This window comes from Hetaerina americana, unplaced genomic scaffold (assembly GCF_022747635.1).
Source record: "Hetaerina americana unplaced genomic scaffold, ioHetAmer1.1.p SCAF_5, whole genome shotgun sequence".
Classification (NCBI taxonomy): Eukaryota; Metazoa; Arthropoda; class Insecta; order Odonata; family Calopterygidae; genus Hetaerina; species Hetaerina americana.
This window is the reverse complement of record NW_027287095.1, coordinates 91196373-91209583: the sequence shown is the minus strand read 5'-3', so window position 1 is coordinate 91209583 and position 13211 is coordinate 91196373. Positions and strand designations below refer to the sequence as shown.

At 38.6% G+C, this 13211-nt stretch overlaps 1 protein-coding gene across 1 annotated transcript in view; it reads right to left on the bottom strand.

Annotated features, from left to right (window-relative positions):
* Positions 1-13211, bottom strand: part of LOC139693635 (FHF complex subunit HOOK interacting protein 2A-like) — a 70284-nt gene that overhangs the window by 20349 nt on the left and 36724 nt on the right. The window contains exons 8-10 of the mRNA XM_071591871.1: positions 10795-10913; positions 6248-6536; positions 968-1040 (exon numbers count right to left, since the gene is read on the bottom strand). Coding sequence (XP_071447972.1) covers positions 968-1040; positions 6248-6536; positions 10795-10913 — 481 coding nt within the window. The remainder of the gene's footprint in view (positions 1-967; positions 1041-6247; positions 6537-10794; positions 10914-13211) is intronic.

Here is a 13211-nt window from a genome sequence, read left to right as displayed (position 1 = left end):
AGACCTTTTATATTTGATATTTAAAAGAGTCTCCATCATTGCCTGAGGCACATGGTGAGCAGTGGGATGTCATTGTACAATGTAGTAAAGGGTTAATCTTCGGCACATGAATAATGTGCATGGCTGGGAAGAAGTGCAAGTTCCTTCTCCTTAGTGTTTCATGTAGGGAAGTGAGGAAGAAAGCAGGAATATTCACAATGCATTATGCAGAGTGATGCAAACATATTCATATTAAAATACTGAAAAAGGGCATGTTTCATTGATGGAAAATTCCTGAAAGCGCATGTTCTCGGACTTAAAGGGCAGAGACAATGGTGGTGATGCAAACTAGAAGAAGAGAGGTCAAAGCAGCAGCAGCACCCGGGAAAGCACCCTGCACCTATTCTCAGCCCTGTGCAGCAGACAGTTGACTGAATTCTACCAATGTGATTCTACAAAGTATACAGGTATGCCTCAAACACGGAATTCTTTCCATGTGAGTACTTCATAGAAATCTAATAGAATTCCACTCACACTTAAATGCTTAAATTGAGAGAATGCAATTGAAAAATGACTCAAGTACACAACGCATGATATTATAAGAAGATTCTTGCAAAATGTTGTTCAGCTATTCAAGGAATCAGCCTGTTCTTATTCTTTCACAGTTTCATCCTATATCTAAATGTATAAGCTGTAATAAATAATGGATGAGAGCAATTTTTCACTAGATAAGTTTTATTGTACAACCAGGTTTCCATGTATTACATCAACCCGGTTGTACAATAAAGCTTATCTGACGGAAAAATGCTATAACCTGATTTTTATTATGTTAGAATTCCACATCACACCTGAAACTACTCAATTTGTATGTGGTGTAATATAAATAATTGAGGTGATTTTGAATTTTCGGTATGGTGAATAGGTATTAAGAACTTTGCCATTTGGGAGTTATGCCTATATATTCTTCCACTTCATTTTGTTCACTCACCATGCAATGATTTCACTGATGTTGTCAGGTGCTAGGGTTTTGCTGACTCTGAGAGAGCCTGGAGAAGCAACGGCTGCAATTGAAGAAAAAATGAATCAATAACATGGCTTAAGACTAGATGTACACATAAAATCTATATGTGAATCCCTCATCGCAATCATTCTTCTCAATATGGATCACAACAAAAAAGCCAGCTCAGTTTGTGTGTGCTGGGGACAATTACCAATTCCTGCAAATAGTGAATAGTTAGAATAATAAAGTTTCATGGTCCAGATAGATATCTGTGTCTAAATCACTGATTCAATTAAAATTTTCCATGGATTAAGAAACTATGCAAATGGATGAATTTGGTTAAAAAAATGGTTAAAAAAATGTAAAGAAATGATGGCAACAAAAAGAATGGATTGCCAAGAGACAGTAGGAGAAATTATGAGTAAGTTGAGGATATGGATGCATAAAAAGAAAAATGGGAACATATCTAAAAACTGATTTGAAAAGCCTCAAATGAAACTATATGAACAGTAAATAGGAAGAAGACAAGGAAACCACGGATTACAAATGAGATGATTAGGAATAGAGATGAGAAAAGGATATATTTTTTTGATTTGAAAAATAGGTGACGAAGATTGTTGGCTGCATACTTGGCTTTGGCTTTAACATCATTTTATTGTCTGGAAAGGCTATTTTTTGCTCAATTAGCAATAATGTGTATTACTTTAAATGGACATCCCTGAGTGAATTAAGTTTCAAGGTGACTATTGAAACTGAACCTGTGCTTTGGACGTGCTTTAAGTGCCAAGGTGATGAGCTAAGAATTTTACAGTTTAAAATCTTTGATGTACTCTCCTACCCAACAAACCAAAAGCACAGCCAACAATATTGATTTCATAATTACCAACAAAAAAGTGGCTAACAAAGTTTATGTTTCTGTAATTGATCTAATCTATCAGACCACTAAGATGTCTGTTCAAAAACTTCCCAAACTTCTTTATTACAAAAAGTATTGGTCAGATTCCCAACAGTGTTTCCATTTCTGGAAACAGTCCCGGAATGGTTTTTCCAGAATTCTCATAAGCTACTCTATTGAATTTTTCTCTGTCTCGGGAATGGCGGCAAATCTTTTTCCTTTGAGCTGGGCTTTTAGTCAGGAGAACAGGAGAGAGTCGCATGCACCCAGGTTTGGTGAATAGGGTTGGTGGGTGGGGTAGCACAGCGGTATTATTTTTGGCTAAAACCTCATGGTCATGGTGAAAAAAACACTTGCCAGTCCAAATTTTGAGCCATTTTCACCTGATTCCCTCTCTTAGGCATTTCATTACCCTTAGGGAGTACTCCGTGTTGACTGCCTAGCCTTCAGGTAGGTACTCATGATGCACAACACCCATTGCATCAAAACAACAGTCAATATCACCATGACATTCCAGAGAACTTGTTGCGGTTTTTTTGGAGAGGGGGGGATGTTTCACCAATCAATTGAGAAGATTACACCTTTGTTTCAATGTCATATCCATAAACCCGTTACTCATTGCCTGTTATTATCCTGGACAAGAAGGTTTCATCCTCTTCAGCTCAATCAAACAGTTCCAGACAGACATATGATGCTGTTTCTAATCTGCTATCATCAGGGGAGGCACGAACTTGGTGGAAACTCGTAGCATCCTCAATATTTCAGTCAGGATTTCACAGCACGAACCAATCGAAATGCCCTACCCTTCTGCAAGTTCCCCGACATGTTCAAACATCGATTTGCATGAACGAAATCTATCACTTTCTCCAAGTGGGGGTCATCAGTCGACGTTGATGGTCTTCCAGAACTCTCATCATCTTCCACTCATTGCTGCCCCTTTTTGAATAGGGTAAAACACTCATAACAAGCGGTACATTTCATAGCATCCTCTCCATAAGCCTTGGCAATCACTTTTAAAGTTTCTGTGAAGGATTTGCAGAGGTTTTCACCCAGGTTTCCACAGAACAACACTGCTCCATTGAAGAGCTCATTTCCTCAGATTCAATTTTTTGCTGCACTCCACGAACACCCCTTCATATAAACAGCCATAACTAATCAATAAAAAAAAGATAGCAATGAAGTGGTTGAAGGCAGTTATTTGGGATGTTTCTGCAGACACAATGTGCTTAAAAAATAACCAACTGAAGGCACGCAATATAAAAGTTGGGGAATCTTTTGAACAGACCTCGTTTACATTTTTTTGTTCTTGTGTACCATATCTTATATTTCACCTTAGCAAAATAACTAGATGAAATAATAAATAAATTAAATTAAAAAATAAATGGAAGATGCCAACACAGTATTAGGTAGAAGGAAGTACAAAAGATATACAATTAACTGGCTTGAGAAACTGATAGCGCAAAAGAAGCATAGTGGAAGACACAGAGTGAGGGTATGGACAGTTTACAAAGGAAGGAGAAATGAGTGCAACAAACAGAAAGATGAAAGCACTACCAGGAAGTAAAAAGGGAAAATTGATGTGCACTATCAAAGATAAGGTATGGAAATTATTACTTGAACCAAGAACATTCATAAGAGATGGAAACAATACATTGAAGATCTATATCGTAAAAATATTAGGCCAGCAAGTATGTGGTATTGTTTTTAAGTATATAATTATTTCTAAGAAATTACCAAGATATTTGATTGAATTTACTCTGCATATTAATGGATCCTTATGCACATACATGTATGCCCTTGTAATGTAAACTACATCTATTACCATTAATTTGTTTAGATTCAGGAAGCCATAGATTGAAGAGTATGGAGAAGATAGAGGCCTACAGTGCCATCCAGTTCCTTCATTTGAAAGGTTACAGTGCCCAGATAATTCACGATAGCTATTTATAGAAATGATAGCATATCATATGATACAGTTGTGAGGTGCAAAAGGACTTTCAAACTGGCCACATGTCTCTCACAGACGATCCAACAAGCATAGGGACATCACTCACAGACACGATGCTGCCACAGAGAAGAAGAAAGTGGAGGACTTCATCCTTATATTAAACCAAAGAGCAACCATCCAAATGATCATCAATGAGACTGATCTTAGCGGCGGCAGGGCGTGGAAAATTATTCAAGAAGAACTGCACATGTCAAAGGTGTTAGCACAGCGCTGGGTTCCAAGACTTCAGACTCCTTTTCAGAAGCAAACATGGCACTACCTTCAATCCCACTCACGACCCAACAATCAAAGTAAGCCAATCAATCAAATTTTAGATTTCTTTGAAATTTTGCCGCATCCATCCTATTCTACCAATCTCGCCCCAAGTGACTTTTTCTTATTCCCAGAACTCAATAAACCACTGCAGGATTGAATATTTGGCAACAAAAATGACATCATTCAAGAGGTGGTGCAATGTTTTTTGATGCAATCTGCTGAGTTCTCCAATTTCAGCTTTATTTATTTTTATTTCAGCTTTTTTTTATATTTTAGTAATAATTAAAGGTTTATGATAGCCCCTTGTATACATAGAAACAAATATGATGTTAATAATGATAGCATAGGCCCAGGCATATTTGACTGAAAGATAGAAGGGTATTAAGGGAATTGAAATCAAACAAAACTATGAGGATAGATAAAATTCACATATGAGTTAAGGAAAATGTGGGAGGAAAAGTTTTTATGGACTAATTCGTAGGATTTATGAAAGAGGAATTTGGTCAGAAGATTTTGTTAATACATATGTTAGTTTCCATCCCATAAAAGGAAAAGGTCATATGCGAAGACTATACGTAGAACAACAAGTTTGATTTTACACCCACTTAAGGTGCTACTTAAGATCCGGAAAACCAAGCATCACAGCTATTATAAGTTATATGATTACATTTTTCTATAAAATGGCACAATGATGCAAATTAACTGATAAGAATAGGAAAGGTATCTCATCAATTATTAACCAAAGGCAAAGACCAGTAGAGCAAGAAAGTAATGAAATAAATGATATTATAATCATAGCAGGATTCTATCACACTAGCGTAAGGTTTTGATGGGACTTATCACTGGTCATTAGGTCCTCCTATGTCCATGTATTTATTTCCTGGCTCTCAATTATTGTGAAACTTTGTCATGCATGTTTTCCAAGAACATCTATTCCTAAGGAAATTCCACTTCCATTAAATCAACTCTGTCCTGACCAGGTTTAGTAAAAATGGAAATCACTTCCATAAGCTGGCACAATATCAGCTCGAATCAAAGGATGTTAACTGATACTTCATGAAGGTGAAAATTAAGCAATTTCCTGCTGTAATCTGATTGTATTTGGTGTACTTAGGAATGAATCATTTCCTTTTATATCATTTCCCTAGGGGTCCACGTAATACAAGGTCTGTCCCAAAAGTAGTAGGACTTATTTTTTCCCAGATAGATGGATGGCTGGGCAGGCGGTTTCTTTGGCTGGGCTCGAGGGAAGGGAGTCTCAGGAAAGGCTGGGGGACGGCGGCAGTTGGCTCCCAGACTTAGCAGAGCGTGGATAGTTCGTTTGGGAAACCTCTTTGATGTGATCCCAATAAGCTCCGTCATGAAGCGGTTATTGGAACAGCTCCATTAAATTTTGCGTGAAAATGGGAAAAACCAGGAGAGAGACTCATGGCAGCTTATGGTGATGATGCCATGGGTAGATCGGGTGCTTTGGAGTGGCACAAGTTATTTTGGAAGAGTGGAGAAGATTTTGAAGATGCCAAACGTTCAGGACGCCCTTCGACCTCAAAAAGTGACGAAAGTATCGCAAGAGTGAAGGCTTTGTTGGACAGAGATCACAGATTAAGTCTTTGCATGGTTTCTAATTAACTGGGCAACTATACAAGTGATATGCATCACCTTGTAACCAAAAACATGGGCATGAGAATGGTGTGTGCGAAGTTGGTGCTGCGAGTGTTCTAGGGCCAACAAAAGGAAACTCATGTGTGAATCTGCCAAGAGCTTCTTGGCCATGAGAGTGAGGATCCAAATTTTTTAAACAATGCCCCAGCAGACTTCTTCCTATTCCCCCACCTCAAATCTGTGCTGAAAGGACGTCACCATGGCTCGGTGGAAGCATTTTAACAGATTGTGACAAGGGAGCATAAAAGCAGCATTCTGGGCACTGCCTTCCAGAATGTGTATGAGAAGTGGAAAAAGCCTCCAGCAGCAGATTGGACACACAATGGTGCTACATTGAAGACTTTTGAGTCATTGCATCAATTTTGGCGATAAATTTTTTTTATCAACTAAGTTCTGCAACTTTTGTGAAAGACTTTGTAATGAAGGTGATTATAAAATGGGAATATACCGAGAAATTCCTCTGGTTCCTTGTCACACCAATTATCAAGTGTGAGGGTCGTGCTCTCTGTTGCAGATACCTCTTCATTTTTGGCAGGGCTGTCATTAACCTCTGACCTCGTCAGAGCCAACTGTCGTGCTTTCTTATCCTCCCTTTTCCGTCTGCTGCGAGATGGCCTCTGCTTCCCATTACAGCAATAACCCCGGGACAGCAACTGCTTCAGGGCGAGGGAATGAATCACCGGCTCCAGCTGGCTGTCAATCAGCACCTCAAAAAGCCTCAAGGACTCCAGGCTCACCTGATGAGTGTGACAATGGTGGACATATTTACCGACTGTGAGGTTTGAAAGTACGTTTCTGAAGCAGGGGATGCTCTCATTTTAGTTCATTTGGATTTTTTGTGTCCCACATTTCTCTCACGCTGAGGTGGTTAGCCACAACAAATGTAGGAAAAACCTTGCTTACAAAAGGCCACATTTGGAGTAAAACTTACACGTTTCCTTGCAACCATTAACAAATACAAATAACACATTAATAAACACCCATCACCATAAAGATGAAAGAGTTTAAAAAAATTATCTGTTGCTACCCCAGTAGTCAAAGTGATTATATTGGCCAAAAATCATACAATTTATCAAAAGAAATTTCAGGTTTCCTTGAATATATTCATTCACAAGTGAATTTTCCATATAGGATGTATGTAGTGAGCGATAAAATCTTCAGTGCATTATGAAATTAAATTAATACTATTCAACTTCACTGGAGCAAAATTCATCATGAGAGATTTCAATGTTATTTGAATACATACACATATACATATGTGTAACATTTATTGTTCCTGTTTGCAGTCATTACTCCTCCATTCCCTCAATTATCACTGTGGATCAAATTAATGCCTATCACACCTCTGTTCCATATTCTGTATTTCTCTATTCCTATCTAACACATAATGAAATTAAGGAGGTCATCCCAACCGTGAACTACAACCTTGACATGACGGAAGGGCTTGTGCACTCTGATGAACCCTAGAGACCTGTGTTGGTAGGAGCAATGATAATTGCTCCAGGTAGGGTCATCCATGCCAGATAGTTCAAAGGGAGCCAGACGAAAGTTAGTCCACGCAGAATCTGTTCCTCAGTGAGATGGCTGCAAAAGCATCTGATGCCAGTGGGGCAGCCATCGAGTGATGGTGTCATGTTAAAAACACTTCTGAGAAAGGCAACGGGAAACCACCTCAATTATCATTCCCAAGATTAAAATGATGGAGAGAATAGTGAAAATGAGTCTTGGCTCCATTGGTTGTGTGTCCTGCCCAGCAGTGAGAAATGTGAGCCTACCACGGTTGTCATTTCACAAAATCCTTGCCAACTAAGAATGCTAGGAAGATGTTGAGGGAAGGAAATTTAGAAATATAAGGCGAGAGATGGAAAGGGAAAATATAGATATTTCAGGTCTAGGTGAGGTGAAATGGAATGATAGCAGGGATTACTGGGGTGATAGTCATAGAGTAATATACAGCGGAGGAGACGAGAACCAGGAAGGGGTTACCATATTATTCAATAAACAGGTAGGAGGAAGCAGAGTCAACATAGAGTAAGCACAAATTGAGTAGCTTCAGGCATGATGTGGCGGAAGTAGAACATAATGAATTACTGATTGAAGCACCTGATGATGATGTAATACATTGAAACCCGGTCATAAAATAAAACTTTTATCAAATGGAAAAGTGCTTCAATCAGTTATTCATAGAGTAAGCAATCGATTGAATATTACTAGTAGAAATAAAAGCAGAAATGACAAACTTGGTTGTTGTTCACGATACATAGCACCATGCAATTCTAAAGAGGAAGAAGTCGAAAGGATATACAATCAGATAAGAGGACATAATTTCTTTCCCTATGGGCCAACACCTCATTGTGGTGGGGATTGTGTGTTTCTGTACCCTGAGAGCTCTACTGGTGGGAGCTTAAGCTCCAGGCAGGGCCACCCAAGCCAGGCAGGTCAAAGGGTAAGAACCAGTAATTGCATTACTGGCCTCAGTAACGACAGGGTAACATCCTTGCCTGCCAACCCAGAGTTCACGGGTACGATTCCCACCAAGGTGGGTTTTTCCCCATCAAGGGCTTGGGTGTTTGTAAATGTTTCTACTATTATATCATTGTTAAAAGTCCAATGTAAAGGCAGAACTGTTGTTTTTAAATTAAGGTGAAATGAGTAAATAAACTAGAAAAAGGGTGGCCCCAAGTCCTCTAGGTTGGAGTTAGCGGGTGAGGCCCCACCCGAGAAAAAACATTATTGTTAGAAAACTATGAGAGAAGCCTCGGAATGGGTAAAGATGCATTAATGATGAATCTAGAAAATACTCATGGGCTTGTAAATGAAATGCAATTTAGACCATGGCAACCACGAACATAAGAACCATGCTGCAGGCAGGGAAACTGGTAGAGGCTGCTGAGGAGGTGCCGAGGTATGTGGTGGTATTGCAGGAGTTAAGATGGAGTGGCAATGGAAGGATTGATAAGAGGAAATACTCCATATTTCACCGTGGATCTGAACCAAAAACAGGACAGTGGAGAACAGATTTTATCATCAGTGCTAAAACGAAACAAAGCTAACTTCAGTTTGAACCACTGGGAGACAGAATGTGTAAGTAAAGGCTCAAAGGACAATAATGAAATACATCTATTATCTAAGCTTATGCACCCACAGAAAATACCAATGATAAGAGAAGAATGAGACCTATGATAGACTATACAGAGAATGTAGCAAGATACCAAAATAATATGCGAGAATTCTCCTTGGAGGCTTTAATTCTAAAATAGATGGAGACAATGTTGTACAAAATATATCCAAAAAACACTCTTTGCATGGCGAAACAAATAAAAATGAAAAGATGTTATGAAGCTGGCAGAAGGTTGATAATGGGCTGATAATGAAAAGCACTGTTTTGAACAAACAGATATACATAGAGGAACCTGGAGAATGCCGGACACAGGAGTGGTCAATCAAATCGACCCTGTTCTGGTGTCCAGGAGGAATGCATCCTCAATCATGGATGTAAGGTCTGCCCAGACCTCTTGGATCACTGCTTAGTGAGTGCTCAGTTTAGGGAGGAATTTGCAAATGTAGAATGCATTCAGGGAAACCACCAGAGCCCAGTGGGATATGGGGAAACTAAAAAGTTTCAAGCTTGTTACCCAGTTCCAGGAGATACTGGGTAAGAAATTAGAAGAAAGGTCACGGGACATGACTGAGAATGATTCAGTAGAGAGAACGTGGTCAGGAATAATAAAGGCCAGAGAATATGCTGCAAAAAAAACCATAGGGAGTAACTAGAAGAAGGCGAGGAATGAAGAAGGGTTTCATGATGAGTTCAGAATGATCATAGAAAACAAGAATAAAGACAGAATGGCCATGATTCAGAGGAGGGCAAGGGGGAAGAGTGTGATGTGTAAATAGAGTGTAAGACTAACAAACAAGACACTGTGAAGGAAGAAAAAAAAGTAATTAAAAAGTTGCAAGAAAAATATTGAGGACTGAACACCCAGAATGATAGTAGACAGTTATACCCTGCAACAAAATGGATTACAAAGGAGTTTCAGAGGACTTTAAAATGCACGGATAAGACTGGAAAGGTAAAATTTCTGCGAAGGAAGAGGTTCTGGCAGGCTGGGCTCAGTATTTCACAGAACAGGTGAATGTGAAAGTAGGATATGAGGAGAGGAAGGAACCAGAGTATAAATATGAATGTAGACCCATGACTTATTTGTTGCATACGTACTTACTCTTACCTTAAAGGAGAATGTGGAATTCTCAGGGCTAGTGATTGCAAGGGAAATGATAATGGGAAGAATGAAAAGAGAGCACCAAAATGTTTAAATTTAAACATCAAATACTATGGACAACTTTCGATTATGTGAAATTAAAAACTTCAAGGAAAGCCAAACCTGTATTTTTTTAAAAGTTTATCGAAGTTTAAGAACATTTAATTATCTTTACCATTGTAATTTTATCACAAAATGTTGAAATGCGAGGAAAAGAAGATAGCACAAATAATCTGCAAAACGGATATTCCACAAAATGCATTTGAGAGCTTAATGCTGTGTGTGTGTGTGTGTATAATCTATACCTAAAACCATGGCTGAGAAACTTGCGTAAGTTGATTGGAGTTTAATAGGCTGCTCTGCCTTCGGAGGGGAATATCATAGTCTGTAGGACAAGCTTGAGATGAAGGGTAATTTGCACCAGTAGGTAGTCATCAATGAAGAATAGAAGTGAGGAAATCTACAGGGTGCGGCAAAAAAATCCAGACAAATTAAACAATTTTTCCAGATTATTCCATGAAAGACTTTTTGTGATACCATAACTTCTACACACGTGCATCAACTTTTATCTGAGCCCTTCATTGTTTCTTTCCACGTATTGCTTTTCCACCCACATTTACCCTTGAAATACCATATGTGTATATATATGCTCCAACCATTCACTGGACATTAAAATATATTATTATTCCCATTAACACAACATACCAACAACATAAATAAACAACAAACCCACCTCATCCAATTCATGGATACAGTTATCCAACAAGAGTTGCAGCACTGAGTTCTCTGGCTCTCCACCGCCGATTGAATCAGAAAATTCACTTTCTTCACCCACCAACCAATGGCAAAGCTCTGAAAATACAACAAATTAATTAAATAGTATCTTCAATCTCTATATTAACATGATTAAAATGTCAAAACCAGCAAATTATTGTGATTCATTGAAAAATACCCAATACAGTGGAACCTTGTTCAACAAACACCTTGAACAGCAAGAACTTTGCATTATGAGCAAAAATATTGGTTCCAAAAATGACAAGCTTAATGAGTGACTTTTTGCATTACAAGTGACGAGAAGAGGGAGATTCCCAGAATGATTGCAAGCCTGCTGCTTCAGTTTGTGTTAAGTGCTCCTTCGGCTAGCATCTTAATGTTGCTAGTGATCATACATTTTTCCAAACTTGTGTTCAAACGTGATTCTTTGCTGCAACGTTCAATAATATTTTGTGCATAATTTTTAAAATGATTGCAAAGAAAAATCTGTAAGTAGAAGGACAAAAAAGAATGAAAACAACAATAGAAATGAAAAGATGTCAACATCAACGATATGCATTTTCTTCAAGAACAAGGACAAACTTACGGAGATAGATTCTTCAATGAGGGTGATAAGAATATCTATGCAATGGTTATGTATTCTCAAAGATTTTGAAATTTTGCTTCTCATTTGGATAAATAAAAAGCAATTACAACGCAACACTATTAACAAGGATATCATTGGTGAGAAGGAGAAAGTGATTTTAGCTGACCTTGTTAACAAGATGTCCAGGTCATCAACAGCCGTAGACGTATTAAAGGAGAACTGGGAGTGGTTCAAGAAGTTTACAAGAAGAACTGACATCTTTGAATGAGTGAATCATGCCTAAACCTGGACTGATCAATAAACAGCAGAATAATCCTGTTCTGAAACCTCATTCTAGCATCCAGAGCACCTAGGGCTCTTTGATTAACCAACCAATAGTTGCTGAAGCTTCTCACTTCCATCTGCATTTGTGCTTAATTACACAGGAAATCTTTGTTTTCTAAGCACCTGTCTATGACATTGTTGCCATCTAAAGAACAGTTTTTTGCTGGCAGAACATTTTTAAAAAACCCTGTCTCATCTACAATTGAAACTGGACACAAATATTTGTGAAATCTGACCAAAGTTGAAGAAGAAAAAAACCATTTTCCACCAGTACAGCGCACTTTTCCACAAATGTATCTTGGAGATGGGCGAATTGAGGGACTTGCACCATGAAGTGCTGGAAAAATCCACCCTATTCCTTTGATTAGGCTCCCTCCGACCAGTTGACGGCAAAATAAGCCTGATATCATTCTCCCATGCCATCTTTTGCATGCCATTTTTGTGGTTGAGTATTATATACAGGCCAGAGAGAACATGGATGTTAATAAGGTGGAAAACCAAATGAGATACCAGGATCTGCTGCAAGAACTTAGACAAATGTTACGAAGATACTCTCACATACTCATAGTTCTCATCGCAGTGGAGTAATGCTAGGCTGAAGTTAGGGAATCACTTATAGAGAACAACAAGTGCATCCCAGTTTGAGAAGATCTGGAGCAGATGCACTTGCAGCCGGCATGCAGGAGCCTGTCCTATTGGTGTCCCTCAACCTCTTCTATTCACATGACTTAACAGCATAGTAATCACTGATCTAATGCCATGGATGTGGCTACCAGACTGCTAAAACCCATCTCCAGGACCTGGCTTTTATGATGACAATGAAACCATTCTTCCACAGTGTTTTCAACAAATACTTCCAGAATACACCAGAGAACCTTCCGAAAACATTTCTGCAGCCAATGCAAGCAATCGACTTTTCCACCCACGGAATAGAGTTACTCCTTAAAAACATCGACCCCAACAAATCTCCGGGACCTGATGAGATACCGGCTCCCGTGTATAAAGAAGTGCCGTCTGAAATTGTCCCTTATCTTGAAATAATATTTAAGAAATCATTAGCAGAAGAAAGAGTGCCAAGCAGCTGGAAGATAGCTTCTGTGACACCCATATTTAAAAACGGAGACCGGGAGGACCCCAGTTATTATAGGCCAATATCGCTCACCTCCATCTCCTGTAAGATTCTTGAACACATCATTGTTAGTTCCATAATGAGGTACTTCGATAGCCAAGATTTATTGATTAATATCCAACACGGTTTCCGTAAAGGTAGATCCTGTGAAACTCAACTCGCACTCTTTGTTCATGATATAATGCATTCCGGTGAAAGTAATATTCTAGTTGATGCGATATTTCTAGATTTTAAAAAAGCTTTAATAAAGTCCCTCATTGCAAGTTACTCGCGAAGTTGGAAACTTATGGAATACACGGCAGTATTATATGCTGGATTAGAGAATTTTTTAAAAATC